Source organism: Vidua chalybeata, chromosome 3 (assembly GCF_026979565.1).
Source record: "Vidua chalybeata isolate OUT-0048 chromosome 3, bVidCha1 merged haplotype, whole genome shotgun sequence".
NCBI lineage: Eukaryota > Metazoa > Chordata > Aves > Passeriformes > Viduidae > Vidua > Vidua chalybeata.
The window spans coordinates 15,223,165-15,240,909 of NC_071532.1; the positions used below are offsets into that span (position 1 = coordinate 15,223,165).

General features: G+C 42.4%; 1 protein-coding gene across 4 annotated transcripts in view; it reads left to right on the forward strand.

The window, feature by feature from the left end:
- The first annotated feature begins 1,053 nt into the window (after window positions 1-1,053).
- The window catches only part of LOC128785148 (protein ELYS-like), a 40,995-nt gene continuing 24,303 nt past the window's right edge, over window positions 1,054-17,745 (forward strand). The window contains exons 1-7 of one of the 4 annotated variants that reach the window (XM_053937399.1): window positions 1,054-1,092; window positions 6,059-6,185; window positions 7,354-7,607; window positions 10,858-11,038; window positions 11,783-11,990; window positions 12,815-12,931; window positions 13,645-13,729. In XM_053937399.1, the coding sequence (XP_053793374.1) occupies window positions 6,065-6,185; window positions 7,354-7,607; window positions 10,858-11,038; window positions 11,783-11,990; window positions 12,815-12,931; window positions 13,645-13,729 (966 nt within the window). In that variant the 5' untranslated portion in view covers window positions 1,054-1,092; window positions 6,059-6,064. Of the gene's footprint in view, window positions 1,093-1,218; window positions 1,413-6,058; window positions 6,186-7,353; window positions 7,608-10,857; window positions 11,039-11,782; window positions 11,991-12,814; window positions 12,932-13,644; window positions 13,730-17,745 lie in introns of those variants that run through there. The other 3 variants (XM_053937398.1, XM_053937402.1, XM_053937401.1) reach the window with 3 other exon arrangements.

Here is a 17,745-nt window from a genome sequence, read left to right on the forward strand (position 1 = left end):
TAAAGATCATCTTGTTCCAACCCCCCCTGCCATGGGCAGGGATGCCTTCCTCTAGACTATTTGTTTATCAATACCTGAAAATGTTTTTTGAAAATCAAAGAACATTTTGACCACATTAAAATATATACACTGAAAGGAGTAGCATTAGACTTGCACTTTTGACTTCGTACTTACTTTTTCTCCTTTTGGTGACTAACAGTGTAACATTAATTTTATATTAATTTGTTGGGGTTTTACATACAATTTCTTATTAAAATTAAGAGGAAAACTGCAGCTAAATAGCCTACCCCTTTAAATCCTTTTAAATGGGTGATCTCATGACTGGCCTTCCAGTACCTGAAGGGCACCTACAAGAAAGATGCACAGGGACTTTTTACAAGAGCATGTCGTGACAGGAGAAGGGGGAAATGGATCCAGACTAAGAGTGTAGGTTTAGATTCGATAGTAGGAGGAAGTCTTTTACTGTGAGGGTGACGAGGCCCTGACACAGGCTGCCCAGAGAAGCTGCGGATGCTCCATTCCTGGAAGCGTTCAAGGCCAGGCTGAACAGGGCTTCGAGCAACCTAGTCCAGTGGGAGGTGTTCCTGCCCGTGGCAGGGGGGCTGTAATCGATGATCTTTAGAGTCCCTTCCAACCCAAACCATTCCGTGATTCAACGAAATCCAGATAGACCGGGGGAGGGGGGAAGAGGGAGAAGTAGGTGAGCGGCTCCTGCGATGAGACGGACACAGGTAGGCAGGGCCAGCTTTCTCCCTGCCGGCGGCTGCCCCTCGGCGGGGCAGGAGAGCAGATCCGTCCCCACGAGGTGCGGGGTGGAGGCCACGAACGGGCTCGGTAGGGCGCCGGTCCTGCCGGCCCAGGAACTACAGCTCCCGGCGTGCCCCGCGACAGACAGCGGCCACCGGGGCGGGAGCGGAAGCAGCCGCCGCGCGGCACGCCGGGATCCGTAGTCCGGAGTCCTCCGCCGCCAGCGCCCGGGGCCGTGTCCCGCGCATTTGAAAGTTCCCGCGGAGGCTCGGCTGCGGATCTCGCGAGAACTCCGCCCGCCCCCCCATCCCGTCCCGCCCCCCGCGCGGCGGGTGAGCGAGCGAGGTGGGTGCGCGGGCGCGCGGGGCCGGGCCGGGCCGGGCCGTTGTCGCCGCTGCGGGAGGGAGATGCCACCGGCAGCGGCACCCGCACGTACCGGGAGTGCGGGCTCGGCTGGGCTGGGCGCAGCGGCGCGGACAGGAGGAGGCGGCGGAGGTGGCGGCAACGACGACCCCCGCCCGCCCGTCTGCCTTCGCTCTTCCCTTTCTTCCTTCCCCCCCGTACCAGCGGGTACCGGCCTCTCCCGAGCCTCATAGGCCGGCACCGCCGCTGGCGCAGCGCGGGCCCGCGGGGCCCTCGGGCGGGCCCGGCCGCCCGTCCCTTATGTAAGTGACCCCCGGGCTGCGGCGCCGCGTTCGCCACACGTGCCCCGGCCCCCGGCGGCGGGAGAGGCCCGGGCGGCGCGGCCTGGGCAGCGCACATGGGAGGCTCCGCAGCCGGGAGGCTCCGTCAGGCTGGGGGGCGTGGGAGATGTGGCGGCTGCTGCCAGAAGCTTTCCCTACTGCCCGGCCACCCGCGCACGCCCTCTGTTCTCGCCCCTTCGGTCGTGTATTTGGAGGGTTTTTCTTTACTTTTTTCTAATTTCCCCCTCCCCCGCCGGCCTTCGGGGTTGTATTCCATGAGGAGGCGGGAAATGCGCTCTGTTCGTAGAGCGGCGATTGCGGGACGCGGGATGGGTGCAATGGGGAGGCCACAGCTTTAGAAGAACCCAGTGCGATTTGTGGGGATCTCTGGGTCTTTGCACGAAGCAAAACATCGCGAAGCAGAGTTGCTGCTGGCTTAAACAGAAGTGCTCATTTCCTTAGTAAACTGTGAGTCCATGTCTGGAGCTTCTGCCAATAGAATGCTTGGTGTCAGTCTTTCAGGTCTTATGATTGCTTCCTGATCGTGTCTGGGGAAATTGGAGGAAATTGAGGGACTTGTTTGTGTCGGGATGGCTGCACCCCGTTTGGGGTACAGGCTGAGCGTGGCCGTGCAGGTGCCTGTGCAGGGCCCGTCAGTCTGGCTGCTTGTGGCAGCCTTGGCTGGCAGCTGTCCCATGCGCTTGGGCACACAGCTCTGTATCTTGGGCAGACCAGCTCCTCATCCACGTGCTGCCTCAGCTCTCCTTCCTGCATCGATTTGCCTGGGATTGGCTTTTTCAAGAGTGATCAAGCGTCTATTAATTATGCGTCTTCTGCCTAATAAGGTGTTGGACATAGTTTTGGAGAAGCAGTGGTGACAGGCTTTTCCTGGTGTGATGCTGGTTTGCTGGTGTGGTGGAGAGAATAGAATCCTTAAATTGGCAAGAGAGATTCACTCTGTTGCATGGGTTGCAGGTGTTTCTGTAGTTGGTCTTGTCATGTTGCTGGTTGTAAAAACGTGTTGGAGAATTAAATGTTCCAAATCCACCTGCATCCAGCCTTGGGCAGCCTGCTCTAGGTGATAGCTTGAGCAGGGTGTTTAGAAGAGGTGGTCATGTGTGATTCTGGCAAGTCTTTCTGTTCGATGTGATTCTGGAATTTGTGCTGGGAAGGGCCAGCAGTGGGATGGCATACCAGTGTGGTATGCTGGAAATGTCTTCCAAAATACAGTACTAGAACAAAGGAGCAAATATGAGATGAGAAATGGCAGCAAGATCTCTCTTTTGATGTCAGTGAAGTCAACATGTCCTGTGAAATCTTGTCTTTAGCTGTGACTGACCATATTTTTAGCTTTTTCTTCAGTGAGCCCATAATGTTGTTGGCCTTTTAAACTGATTTTTGTGTAATACCATCAGTCAAAACTGACATCTCAGAACTCTGGCTTGGCTGTATGTAATTCTGCCTGAACACACAATTTCTCTTTCTTTCTTTTCCCTCCTTCCCTCTCCCCCCTCCAAGCATTTTAATCAAAAAATTAATGACATTTCTGTCTTTGGAAATAGTTCATGGTCTTTGGAAGTTATAAGTTCCTAGGGTGAAAAAGAATGCTCATTTTGGCAACTTGCATGCAGACTGCATTGCTGTAGGATACAGCTGGAAGGATGAATTCTGGTTTATTCCTGAAAATGGAGTAAGCATGTGACATTTTACCCTAATCTGTTTTCTAACAGAAATAAGAATGTGATTGTAGTTATTGTTTCGAAGAGAGCCGAATGCAGTTACTGTTGGATATATCTTGTAAAGTTGAGAGGCTTTGTGCCTTTAATCTAGATCTAAGTATTTCCCCTCTGTTATGATTTCTTAGCAGTTCTTGGTTTAACTTAGCAAAATGATGCAAGGAAGGCATCCTTATAGAGAGGTCAGTATATATGGTTCATAATTTGTTATAAAGTTTATCAACATTGTTCCATGCCTGATTTCTAAAAACAAAAAGAGGTGTTTAAAATGGTTATTGCCTTACTGGAGCAAAACTGAGCATGCCTGATGCTCTAGTATTTTCATTTTCTACAAAAAGGGTTTAGGGTCTTGGAGTTCTACTTACTTGATAGTTCTTACTGGTGTTCGTGGACAGATTTTTTTAATATTGTAGGCAGGAGCACACTGTGTTATCATATGAGCTTTCCATCCGGGAAGAATTCTTTTTGGGATGGTGAGGAGTTTGTTTTTTAAGCTCAAATCTCCCTAGTAGAGGATATTTCAATTTGATTTCCAATTTAGCCACACAAGGTTCTGTGCTCTTGGCAGAGCAAGTAGGCAGTGTCTCAAGCAGGATCGCTCAGGGTGACTCACGAAGAGCTCAGAGCTGAGAAGTTTCCTTGCATGCTCTTACCTGCCCTACTGAAAGATATTTGTTCACTCTTTACTTAGAACTATCTTGCTATTATTGTGGTATATGGTATTAATAATCATATACTTACCACACAGACATCTCCATTCTTATTTACAAAAAAAAAGAAAACAATTTTATTCACTGCAATAATTCTGGAATCTTGTGCCCTTTTCTAAAATTCCTTAATATATGTTGTCAGAGTCGGTACTTTGTCAGGCTGGAGAAATGGGCTGACAGGAACCTTATGTAGTTTAACAAGGGAAAGCACCAAGTCTTGCACTGGGCAGGAACCACCTCAGGCACCAGTGTGTGCGGGGGCCTGCCCAGCTGGAAAGCAGCTTGCCAGAAAAGGCCCTGGGACACCCAGTTGGCCATGAGCCATCACTGTGCCCTGGCACTGTGTGCAGCAAAGAAGGCTGATGGTATCCTGCCTGGGCTGTGTGAGGAAGAACCTTTGCCCGCAGGTGAAGGGAGGTGATCCTTCCTCTAGTACTGTACTGGGGAGGCCTCAGCTGGAATGCTGTGTCAGGTTTAGGCTTACCTCTCAAGATAAGAGATGAAGGTACTGGAGAGAGTGCAGCGAAGGGCCACAAAGATAGTTAGTGGAGATTGGATCAGCTCTTTGCTGAGAAAAAGCTGGGAGACTGGGACTGTTCAGCCTGGAGAAGAGAAGGCTTGAGACTTCTCATCAATGCACATAAATACCTGAAGGGAGGGTGTAAAGCAGATGGAGCCAGGAACATTCCAGTGGTGCCCAGTGACAGGAACACAAGCACACGCTGAAACGTTTCAAATCTACTATTCATCAACCAGATGTGTCTGAATTAGTATTTGATATTATGGGTTAATCCTAAAATATATCCACTAAATTGCAATTAAACTAAGCAAGAATGCTGGTCAAATTGTGAGACCTTTTACTCTCTGGACCCCTGGATACAGTGCAGAAGTTGTCACTTGAAACTGATGGCAAGTACCAAAAGAGAAACTCAGCAAAACTACTGCAAGTGAGTTGTCCCACTTGGAACCTGATCTGTGCTAGTAGTGAATGCTGGCAGAGTGGTCAGGCTGGCTGGCTGCAGTACTGGCTTTGCAATCAGCAACATTTTTGTCAAAATGTTGACTTATGCTTAGTGCAGGACTCTGACTTACCCTTCCTGTACTTCACGCACTCGTTGTTGTCCTGCTGGCAGCAGATATGAGAGCACAACCCAGTACTAGTACATGTGTATAATATCTTGAGATGTCATGAAGAAAGCAGTACTATTTGAACAAGACAGTTGAATTTGTCTTGTCTGTCAGAGGCCTTTTCTATAAGCCAGATGACTTGCAAAACAGAGATACTTAAAGTAATTTGTATTTCCATGCATATGGATTATCTCATATTTAGTCACCTGTTTAATCCTGTAAATTAGTTCAGCTCTTCAGTTTCTCCAAAAAAAAAAAAAATCTGTCTTGACATACTGAAATGTGTACTCTTGTGGAGCACCTGTATGAGTATAAAACTGTCTGAGAGGCCTAGAAATTTTTTCTCTAATACTGCAGAGATGTGATAATGAAAGGCAGTAGAAAGGAAGGGACTGGAATAAGAAATACAAGGATTTCAGCAGAGAAAAAGAACAATATTTTGAAGTGTTGTGTTATATTCACCTCTTAAGTGTATGGAAAAATACTTCTAATTAATGAGCTATGAAAGTCAGTATTTCTTGAAAGTATTAGCACTATGTTTTCTGGAAGAATTTGAGGATGAATTTGGTCAAGAACTTTGTATTCCTGAATGTCAAAAATAAGCATGCAAAAAGTAAACAAGACATGGCTGATCTGTGACATCTACTAGAAGACAACTGACAACAAATAATAATGTATTAAATCAAGGGAAAGGGCAGAGAGTTATACCTCTTACTGAGAAGCTTTTTAAAATATGATTTTTTTGAGATCAAATCTTGATAACCTGTATGAGTAAGCTTGAACTTGGTGTGTTGTTCTCTTCCCTCTTATTTATCTTGTTCATCCCTCTGTGTCACTTTTTGTTGGTGATCTTGTAGGCATTGGAAAAGCTCAAGATTCTCCTTTTGCTCTGATGTGAGATGAAAAACTGTCCTAAGTGCCATTTCTTTTGAGCAAAAAAGAGCTACAAATGATTTATGGGAGATTTGTCACTGCATACTGATGAAGCTTGGGTCAGTCTCAAAGATATTTATGGCTGACATGAGTCTCTTTGCCTTGTTTTCTTTACTTCCAGTGAAGAATGCGAGACCTAACGGCTCAGGTAACGAGCAGTCTGCTGCAGTTTCCAGAGGTGACTGTTGAGGCACTTGGGGAAGATGAGATCACCCTAGACTCTGCACTGTGTGGGAAGTTTTCTGGAGGTGAGCATTTTCCTTTAAATTTGGATTTGGTATGAAGTTGTTATTGCCTGAAGCACAGGCTCATGGCATCAGGTTGGTTCTGTGAAGTGAAATGCATCAGGTTCTGATAGTGCTAACAGGATATTTTAACAATTAGAAGCATTGAAAGTGGAACAGCCTGCTAGAATCATGTGCTATTTAAATAATATAGCTGGCCATGCCCTCCTCAGTTTTGAATGAAATAGAAGGCAATTTTCAAGGAAAGAACAGTGTTGTTTTGGGATGTATTCTTTTTACCAGCTCAAGCTCTACGTCCATCATAGCATCTCATGCAGAAATAGTTACAGAGACACAATATGCTCCTTTTTCTTCTCTAGTCTAAATAAAAAGTGGAAAGAGGGACGGCTCTGTTAAGTGCTGCCTGTGTATTTCCAAGGTATTTAATAGGATGCAGATGAGGACCCAGTGAGAGTTGCTGACAACAGCTAAGCAGATTAAGCAGTTGACTTTCTAGGTGATCTGAAGGTAGAGCTGGAAGCCTGTCTGGATGTCTGGGTTTCTGTTAAGACCAGGTAGAATCTTACTTACCTGACAGTACTTGCAGTAATGGAGCTCATCCTTCCTTTGAGCTTGAAGTTCTTCAGAAAAGGAGCAAGTGTTAAACTCTTGAGTGAAACAACACTTGTTAAAATCTTTCTGGGATCAGCACATGTAAAAGTTGGAATTAAGCAAGCAGTGCCCATTTTAAGATAATTTCCTGTCCAGATCCCTGCCCAGAGTGGTGATGTGTCAAGCAAAATTCTTAACTGGAAATGAATTGTTTTAGATGGGCTGTATTTGAAGTATGCTTTGAGACTTGTATTCCTGTACATATTTAGGAGTTTTTTAGCAAAGCCAGGCCAAGTATGGTGTACAGACTAGAGCTCAGTCTATTGTAATCTTTATCCCAAACAGTCGAGGTTCTTGAGTGCAGGAATGACAAGTACAAATGCAAAAGAATGGGGTTATTAATTTTAAGAAGTGCTGGTTGAGGATTGCATTGGGTGATCTAAAATAATTGTCCAGGTGTAGGCAGGTTGGCCTTCTTCCCTTAGGTGCATTTGAGGGAAAGGCCCAGTGGCAGTGCCATTGCTGTTGTTTCAGTTCTTCTGCTGGGCATTTGTTGAGTGGTGTTTCTTTTGCCCTGCAGGCAGGAGTGGCCTGGCGTGGCTGGCGTGTGGCCCCCAGCTGGAGGTGGTGAACTCAGTGACCGGAGAGCGGCTCTCTGCGTATCGCTTCAGCGGAGTGAACGAGCAGCCTCCCACCGTTCGCGTGGTAAAGGAGTTTTCTTGGCAGAAGAGGACTGGACTCCTGGTTGGGTTGGAGGAAGCAGAGGGAAGTGTTCTCTGTCTGTATGACCTTGGGATCTCAAGAGTGGTTAAAGCAGTTGTTCTTCCTGGAAGGGTATGTATCTTTTTGGGGAAATGAAGATTTTGTGTTGATTGGTGCTGCATAATCTTGTTTCAGGAGAAGCTCTTGTGCATCTCTTTGTATGACTTATCCTTTTTATGTTGTATTAACATATTGTCAGTTCAGATTATCCAGTCAGAAGAGCCTTGTAAAATCTTGGACTTAGCAATTGCGTTATCTTTTGAGTTACTGATAGAAAAAAAAAATGTAGAGCACATAGTGATGAAATTCTCCGCTTTTAAAAAAACGGCATTGAAAACCTTTATTTTTTTTCAGAGCAAAAAAGGAAACCCCACTTTAATTGATTGTAATATACCTTTCCTAAATGGCTCATTTTTGTCAGGAATACTGTCCTTAAAGTATCTCAGACTCCCATCATTCTGCTGTTAATGACTTTGACACGTTCCCATCAATCTCAGACTAGGGAGCAGGTGACGTGGGAACAGAACAGATTTTTCTGTTAACTTAGGATTGGAAAAAATATTTTAGTGAGTTCTCTGTCAGATAGTTGGCAGATTTACTTTCAGTCTGCAGTCCTTGAATCTCTGCTTGAATGGATATAGTGTTTGTGTAGATGGGATACAGTGGTGTAGTGTCAATAATTTTTTCGGCCTTCTGTAACCCTTGAATTCAAATGATGATGTGTTTCTGTGTCTCATTAATGCAGTGGAAACAAGAATCAGATCAAGTTATCACAACATCAAGATTCACTGTGTTTTTATCATCTTAGAATCTGCAACAAATAAATACTTATTTACTACTCAGTTTTCCCTAACATCGTTTGGTTTGACTTGCTAGAGTACAGGTTGAAGTCTTGTTAGTAGGAGTAAGCATTTGTGTTAACTTCTGAAGATACAAGTTGTATCAGTGTTCCAGTGAGGTGTTTTGCTATCTGCTCGAGTTGTAGATGGAAAGGCAGGCTGTATGCTAGTGTGAACATATAATAAGTAAATTATGTTTTGGTAAGTGATGTTGGTGTGTTAGGTTTTATTTCTTCTGTCTAATTAAGCTAGGAAAAGTACAGGTTGAGAAGTAAGGATTATGTTCCATGTCAAATGTGTAGCTGTGGAAGTGTTTTGAAATAGAAGCTAGTTCCAACAATCAGTTGTATTAGAGAGTTGTTCTAGAGTTGTTCGATTCAGGAGCAAAGATTAAGCCCTGCAGGAAAGAGTTGGTTGTTGGGTTGAAGGGTAGGAATTTTGAAATAAAGCCAAAGCTGCTCTGAAAGTTTTGCTCTTATGCCCTGAAAGCTCATGATTACAAGTATGTTTGGTCTGTTGCTTGCGTTTTGGTTCCTGTGTCTTTGGTATTTCGTTAGTTAAGTCAGCATAGTCAGGACACAGGTATTGCTAATTGAAGTCTTAACTTTCAGGCTGTGAGTTGGGAATAAGGGTAAGCAAAAACAAGTAGATAAAACTTGCACTTGGTTGCTGTCCATATGTTTTGACTTCTTTAAGAAACTCATATTTGCATATTATGTAATGTATAGTTTGGTGGGATTGATTTGCATGAATGTTTCTCTGATTTTCAGATTGATTATTTTTAAAAGTAAAATGTGGATCTTTTCTTAACGTCACTTTCTGCAGTTCTGTCGTTACTCTTTTAAACCTTTAATGAGCACTGTGTTTTTGGGACTATTTTCTCAACAGGTATAAATTCTGTGGATAGCTAAGTTGTACAGTTTAACTTGGAGCAACTCTGCTCCAAGATGTCAAGTTGTTAGTGTATTAATACAGGGTGTTTATTGTGACCGTGTGAATGCTTTTTAGTGTAAGAGTGGATGTTAAATCGTTCAGAGAATAAAGAAATCAGTTCAGAAACCCAAACTCAGGAGCTTAGAAAGAATTTTGGCATAATATCTTTTCATGCGTCTGTGAGTGTCTCTTGATGCCCTCTTGATATGTGTGTGAAATGCAGCAGAAGATGACTGAAAATGTTGATGAGTATGATTTGAATTGGATTCTGAATTAAAAACATGAAGTACATCTAACTGTTTATAACAGTTGCGTATTTCAGAACTGTTGCATGGTACTTTCCCAAATTTTCCTGGTGTGTATGAGGCAGAAGGGCAGCATTCAGATTCAATGAGCTGAGAAGAGTTTTCTTTGTTCTTTCCCAGAATGAGTTGGCAAAGCACTAGGAGAATAGGAAAAAGCAGTGCATAGCATAGTGGAAAAACATGTAATTTCAGGAGCTTCTACATGGAAAATTGAAGTAACCAGGGAAGATTTTTGGAAGCCTATCCAAAACTAGTAAAGATTCATTTGGAGCCAGTTGTACAGTGAAGAAAATAACTTGAAAAGAACTCAAAAGCAACACTTCAACCTTGCCTAATTGCACAGCAAGATGTGTTCTGTATTTCCTCATCACTCACGAGGAACACAAGAATCCGAGTAATGAAAATACTTTTGTTAGTCTTCGGAGCAGTAGAGAGGATTAAAAATTTAATTTGAATCATAAGAAATCTGAAACCAAACCAAGTTTGCTAAATAACTAAAGATACTTGTAAGATTGGAGTTCTTGTGTTCAAGGTGAAAGGTGGATGGTATAGCAGGTGGCCAGGCAGCGCAGTCACAAGCAAGTGCTTGATATAGCACAGAAGAAAACCTCAGGGGGCCCATAAGTTTGGATATTTTCCTGCACTTCTGGGAGTAAATAAGCTACATAAAAAGACTAACTTGTGATGGTCAGTTCTTTATTTCAGACAAACCTTTGCTGTTGATGTACAGCTGATGTGTGCTTTCATGGTGCTGCATTTGTAAGAGGCTGGAAGATAGCCCCTATTCTAGTGCAGGAGCCCTGGTGTGTTTGTGTCTCTGCTAGAGCAGTCAGTATTGTGCTGGGTGTGGTGTGGGTGCTGAAGGGTCTGTTCACCTTGTGCTGAGGTCATGGGGAGTGCTTGGCCTATCAGGGAGCAGAGAGAGCTCCTGCCTCAGGCTGAGCAAGTTCTTGTTTGGTCTCTTGCTGTTGGTTTAGGCTGCCTTTTACAGTTTTCCTTACCATCTGTAAGAGTGCTGGTGTGCATTTAAAATTTTTGTTGGATATTATCAGTCAAAGTGAAGGCCAGCATAGATTTTAGTAAGCTAGCACCCCCCTCCAATCCTTTCTGGGATTGTTTCATTCCCGTGGAAGTCTTATCCTGTGTTTTGTTTCCTGTTTCTGATGTGCTAATGCTGGCTTTCCTCCTGAGGATTGCTCTTGAGCCTGTCAAAGAGCTTTGATCTTAACCTGCAGTTCCCTGCAGGTGACTGCCATCGAACCCATCAGCAACGACGGCGGAGCCAGCGTGAGCACGCGGCACCTGCATCAGAGTCTGCGATGGCTCTTTGGAGTGGCAGCGGTGGCCACAGATGTTGGCCACGTCCTTCTGGTTGACCTTTGTTTGGATGATTTATCTTGCAGTCAGAATGAAGTAGAAGCATCGGGTAAGCTGCAGTTTTTAAACTTGAATTTAGAAGTAAGAAAACGTGTTTCTTTTCAAAACCCAGCTTGTATGGCAATGCAGAGCCCAGCATGTGCTGACTCCTGACATTGCTGACTGCAGGCAGCAGTTTGACATGGTATGGTTCTGAACTGGTCCAAAAATGGGAGTGGCTTAATACTCCTCCTGATGTTAAGAAGGCCTCTTGCTGCCCACATCTCTTTGTCCCTGTGATTCTTGCCAATGGGAGGTAGGAATTTTTCCATTTGAGTCAGTGCAACTGTGGGATGGGAAGTTGTGTCAGAAGTACCAAATTCCTTGGGAGTGTTCTCCTGTTTCCCTGAATGACTTGGGTCAGGCTTTAGGCTTGTGTTTTAAAATAAATCTGGCTTATCAAAAACCCTGCATTTGGGTGAATGAATCCTGCAATTTGTGTTTTCAGATTGCATACACTGTTTTGGGTGTTGTAAGAGTGGCTTCAGGAGTTCGTGTCCCTTGAAGTAGCTTCCTCATGAGGCCCAATAAAGGAATTTGTCTACAATGGTTACATTTGTACCCAATTTTGAAGTAGGAGTGAGAATACCTGTCCCAATGGAGAGTCCTTCTGTTCTCTGAATGGGTGCAGAAACAGGAATAGCCAAAAAGGTGCTGCAAAAATTAGATTATACATGTTGTATAATCACATGAGTTTAAAATGCAGCTGAAGTGGCAAAATGCGTTAATTTCTTGCCCGTTTTTATGTGTGTAGATCTAGAAGTTGTCACTAGAATTCCTGCTGAAGTTCCACAAAGAAGAGAAGCTGTGACCAGGGAAGGGAGGCATCTCTGTTTCCAATTACGAAGTCCTTCAGGAACAGCAGTATCAACCCTGTGCTACATAAGCAGAAGCAACCAGCTCGTTGTGGGTTTTTCTGATGGCTACTTGTCACTATGGAGTATGAAAACTTTGAAGAGGGAGTAAGTAGTCACTTCCACTTGATCACACTTGGAGGTGCAGGAGTCTCAATTTTTTGCTTCAGAAACTCATGCAGTAGGGATGTGATAGAACTGATTTTTTATAAGTCTGTTTGTTCTGTGCAGGTGTATTATGTGAACCCAGGCAATGCATGTGTTTCTGTGAAAGATTTTAGAATGATTCAGAACCAATTACTGCAATTAGGGCACCCACTGAAAGGCTTTACTATGTGAATAATGTTATTTTGGTGATAATATTCTTTAAATTGTCCATGATGGATCTATTGAGACATAATAATTCAACAGTTGATCTGTGCCTGAAAACACATTGTTTCCTATATTTTAGCCTTGATGGAAATTGGTGGTTGTCTCATTCTCAGACCAGAATGGATATGTGAATTAAAGTTTGTTATAAAGACTTGGGGGTCAGAATAAGGGATACATGTATTTATAATCAATAGTGAATTTTATAGGTGATTTTAAATCTGCCACTTGAAATATATGACCAGATTCAGATAGGTGTTACTTAAGGAAATGTACAGTGCCTCACCAGAAACTATGAATGTATTATGGATGCATAAATAGACACATAATTAGATGCAAAGAAAAGTTTGTGAAAGTGCAGTTCAAGTTCGGAAGTTGGGAAGACAAATACTTAAGAAGTAGTGGGTGTCAGTCATCAGTTGTTTCAAATGGAAGTATGACCATCTGTACTTTGAGGATAAGCATGCAAACTCCTTTTTTCCCTGAAGATGCTTCTACCCTTCTACAAACAGCCAGATCCAGCAGGCTCTCCTTTTTTCTATATTTTTCTTTTAAACCTGTAGGCACCACTCCCAACTTGAAGGTGGAAGGATTCCTGTCTATGCAGTTACTTTTCAAGAGCCTGAGAATGATCCCCGCAATTGTTGCTACTTGTGGGCTGTTCAGTCTACACAACAAAGGTGAGTAAAATCTTACCATAAGTCACTGATTTTTTAAAAAAATATTTGTTCATATTTGGTTGATATCTGTGTATTCATTTTGTTTCTTTAACTGTACAGGAGATTAAAAGTGTTAAGCTTACGGTGCAGTTTTTTCAGGATTGCAAAGAGGGGTTGACTCTTTCCTACCTTGTGGAAGAAGGCAAAGGAAACGGTGGCTATGTTTTTGTGTTTGCAGTCTCAAATGATTTCCCTTGTTTCTTGATTACTGCTTCAAGATTTGTTTGGTATTCCTACCATGATATTCAGTACCATTTAAAGTGGTTTAGGCTGCAGATGCAGAACAGTAAGCATCATCAGCAAGCTACTTAATCAGCACAGCTGTTCATAGACTGGCAGTCTTCTTAAGTTCAACTTAAAAGCAGTTTTCAGGGAGAACACTTTACTGTTGTGAGTTATTTCCAGCAATTCAGCAATTTTTTCCTCCATGTTGCATATTAAAGCTTTCCAAACAAAGGCATAGTTAGCACTTGCCCCTGAAGCTGTTCATGTCAAAATTTCCTCCTTTCTGTTTTAATGGCTAAATGTGACCAATTATCATGTTTTGGGAAGCAGTGTTTTTCTTTTCAGCAAGAGCATGCTCTTAAGTAAGTTTCAGCCTAGATCTAATGAAATGATAATGGGAATTGTAAAGCAGCTTTGTAATCAAATTTTCTCATTTATATCTTTTTCAGTGAAGGTGATGTTGTGAGTTTACATCTGTTGCAGTTAGCATTTGGTGACAGGAAACGCCTGGCATCAGGACAAGTCATGTATGAGGTAAGACAGGCCTGTATGTGAGAAGATGAAAATAGTAATTTTGTCTAAGTAAGGATCAGTTAAGTTGACCAGATTGATATTTACCATGAAAGATCAGTGAGACTTAAGAAAAAAATCTTTTGATGAGTCTTTTTAGGCATTCTTTTTCCATACTTTTTAGAACACGTCATAGAATCATGGAACGGTTTTGGTTGGAAGACCTTAAATATCATCTATTCCAATCCCCTGCCATGACTATCGATGCCACCCACTAGATCAGTTTGCTCAGGGCCCCATCCACCCTGGCCTTGAACACTTCCAGGGATGGGACATCTGTAGCATCTCTGGGCAGCCTAACCTCCAGATCCTCACCACTCTCACAGTAAAAAATTTCTTCCTAACATCTAATCTAAATCTCTCCTGTTTTAGTTGAAAACCCCTTCTCCTTTATCCTATCACTATCTGCCCTTGTAAAATGTCAGTCTCCCTCTTTTTTATAAGCTCCCTTTATGTGCTGAAAGGCTGCACTGAGGTCTCTCAGGATGAGGTTGGACTTGTGGGCTGTAAGTGCATATTTCTTCTTGTCCACCAGAACCCCCATGTCCTTCTTGGCAGGGCTGCTCTCCGTCACTTTTCCCAGTCTGTAGTCATGTCTGGGATTGCCGCATTCCAAGTGCAGCACCTTGCACTTGGACTTGCTGACCTTCATGTCATGTGATTCCCATTGGCTCACCTCTCAGGCTTCTCCAAATCCCTCTGGATGACATCCCAGCCTTTTGTTTTGTCAACTGCACCTTTCAGCCTTGTGTGATCTGCAAACTTGCTTAAGGTGCACTTGATCTCACTGTTTGGGTCATTGATGAAGATACTGAAGAGCACCAGTCTCCACACAGGTTTCTGAGGGACACCACTCAACATTGGTCCATGTCTGGAGACAGACTGTTTCCCACAACACTCTGGCTTGGTCCTTCCAACCAATTCATTATCCACTGAGTAGTCCACTCTTCAAATCTGCCTGTCCTGTCTTCAGTTTCGAGATGGTGATGTCATGAGGGATTGTGTCAAAGACCTTGTAGAAGTCTAGGTAGATTACATCGGTCACTTCTCCCTCGTCAAGAGTTTCAGTCACTCCATCATAGAAGATGACCAGATTGGTCAGACACAATCTGTCCATGCTGAAGCCATACAATTTTATACTTCAGTGTCATGTGTTCCAGTTAGATTCATTTGCAAGGAGCCCTTATACATCTGATTTCTGAAGAGGAAATGGCTGTTAGAAATTAAATTACTCTTAATTTAAATATCACATGAATGGCATATAGGAAGAGAAGACAAGGCTTTGAATAGCTTTGTGATACCAAAGCGTAGATTTGAGGAAGCTTCTGTCTCCTTTTCTTACAATATGGTCATATATTTCTCTTTATACATTTCTGATCTCTGTTTTATAATCTTGTTTTTCTTTTAAACTCTTATCAGCCTGACTTCAAATACACCTACAAAAATACCTACAGTGTCTCTTCAGTGTTGAATCTGAAACTCAGTAGCTGTAAAGATGACTCTTGTTTTAAGTTTCGGATGGGTTGTCTCTGAAATCTACTCTTAAAGCTAGCAAAAGATATACATACAATATACAGTGGTATGATTTGTTCAGAAAAGTCTCTGTAAATTTTTAGATCTGGTTCCAGAGATGCTGTGGTATAGAATAGATAAAATATAGGAGGGGAGGATCATTAGATCTCAGATAATCTAACAGAGACAAGAGGCACCTCTGTAATGTTTAATTGTATTCAGCAGTATGCATGAAACTCTACCAAGATCTTTTTGATGGGAAAGTAATCTTAATTCACAGCAAGTCTTTCTTCCTATTTGACACTTGCTATTGTATGTTCTCAGTAGTACAGAATGAATTTGAGGTAATCCTTGGATTGTGGTTCAAAGTTTTTTTTTTTAATCGGGACTTTGAGTTTTGAATTTTTTGAATGAGTTTGAATTTTATTCTTTTTTCCTTTTGTCTATAGGAAAGGGCCTTCCTGTTTTCGAAGTGTTGCTTTTGAACAAATAAAGGTTAGGTGTTTGGAGAAGGTGGCATTTTTTTAAAATATATCATCTATTATGGTGATGAAGTAGAAATACCTTCAAGTGGGTCAACATGTCTGAATATGCATGTCATATCTTCATGTGTAGTTTTTCAGTGACAAAAATACACAGTGCTCTAGAGGAACAGAACACCTTGTTTGCTTGGGGTTTTTTTGTTTGGGTTTTTTTTTTTTTTATAAGGGCTTTCATTGCAGTTCACTCCTGCATCTTGTAGTGCTCTAATCACTTTGGCAGGTTGATAGGAAGAATTTTCTTTAATCCTCTCAAAATTTGCTTTTGATTTTCAGTTTTGTTTTAGCGTCTTTTAAAAGTTATTTTTAGCTACAGTCTTAGCCATGACAAAGACAATAAAAACTCAGAGAGTTGAAATGTTTAATCAGTCTTTTAAAGTGGATTTATTAGAAATTCCAGTTTACACTCTTAAAAAAAAAAAAGCACACAAAGTGATTAAAAATGTTACTGTGTTTGTGACCTGGAAAACCTGTGGTGTAGTTAAAGTAAGACTTGAACCCCTCTACAGACTATACAACCAGTAGTACATTCACAGGCATGTGTTGAAAGATTATAACAGGAACCAATCTTAAAAGGCTGTTGAAGAGAGCTGAACACATCTGCACCCTCTGAGGAGGAAAGACGGGTTCTTCAGCTGGCATACAGATAAACCACTTAATCATGTACTTTCATGCTGAGACCTGATAGCATCTACTTCCAAAAAATCCCCACGAAACAATTCTTAATCCATTCACAAAGGATGCATCATGACAGGATTTGTGCTCAGTGGATACTTACATGTTGGAATACTTACTGTGGTCACAGACTGGTCAGTATGACATGATGGCTCTCTGCGTACATGACTGAATCAAGCTTCTTGTTGGTCTTCAGTGACATAAAATTTAATAATTGTTCCCATTTGCCAGGCTAAGTTTGAGTAAACAAGGAGAAATTAATCTGCTGCTGCTCCTTGTTCACTGAGTATAAGTCACAGGAGCTTAAAACACTTGTCTGCTTACATCAGTGGTGTACATTCCAGGAATCAGACTTGAGGTTATGAAACCATGCATCTTTGACTTCATATCATGGTAAAAGTCACAAATGGGACTTTTAGAACGTGTGGCACTGTGTTTTTATAAACGTGTCAGACTTGAGTCTCTGTTGCCTTCAAGGCTGGTTTAAATCTGCTCAAGGAAGAAGACTAGAAGATAGACTTAAATTAGAGTTCCAAAGACCTCTTTTAGATCATCTCAGCAGCTGCTGTATCTTGCTGATCAGTTTGTGGTCCTGGAGTGTATCCTTACCTTTGTACTACACAAGACTTGTGGACAGTCTCTGCATTCATGTCAGAGTCTGACCAGTGCAACTCCTTTGAACACTGTCCCGTTTAACTGGCCTGGAACATCATTGCTTAATGTCTTCTATGCACTAGAGTTCCTTAACTTGGATTTGCTTGCCCTGGTGTGGAAAACTTAAAATGCGCAGCTTTGGTTAGGAAGTTGTCTTTGCCAGGAACTAATTGGTATTACTTTCTCCTTCCCCTCTGCACTGAATTTATGTGGGAGTGGCTCTTCATGTATGAATGAAAGCTGAAATTTCTAGTCATTAAATGAATACTGGGCAGGTTTATGGAATTTTAGTGCTCTATCTTGTGGAACTGTCTTTTGGAATGGTGAACTTCTTGTCCAGGACATCATCTCTCTTAAAGTTGGTTTTAGTGATCAGTTATCCTACAGAAAAGATGAGGTTCTTTGCTTATGCTTCATGTTAGTTTTTCTAAGAGATGTTTTTGATTTTTCTTTTCTGCCCTGCATATATCTGTTACTTCCAAAATTCCTTAATAAAATAGCATGAACTATGCATGCTTCAGAGCAAGGCTTTGCTAAGGAAATGCTAAAATTTGAAAATGTGCAAAGCCTTTTCAGCCAATAGCTGTTAAAATTTGACAC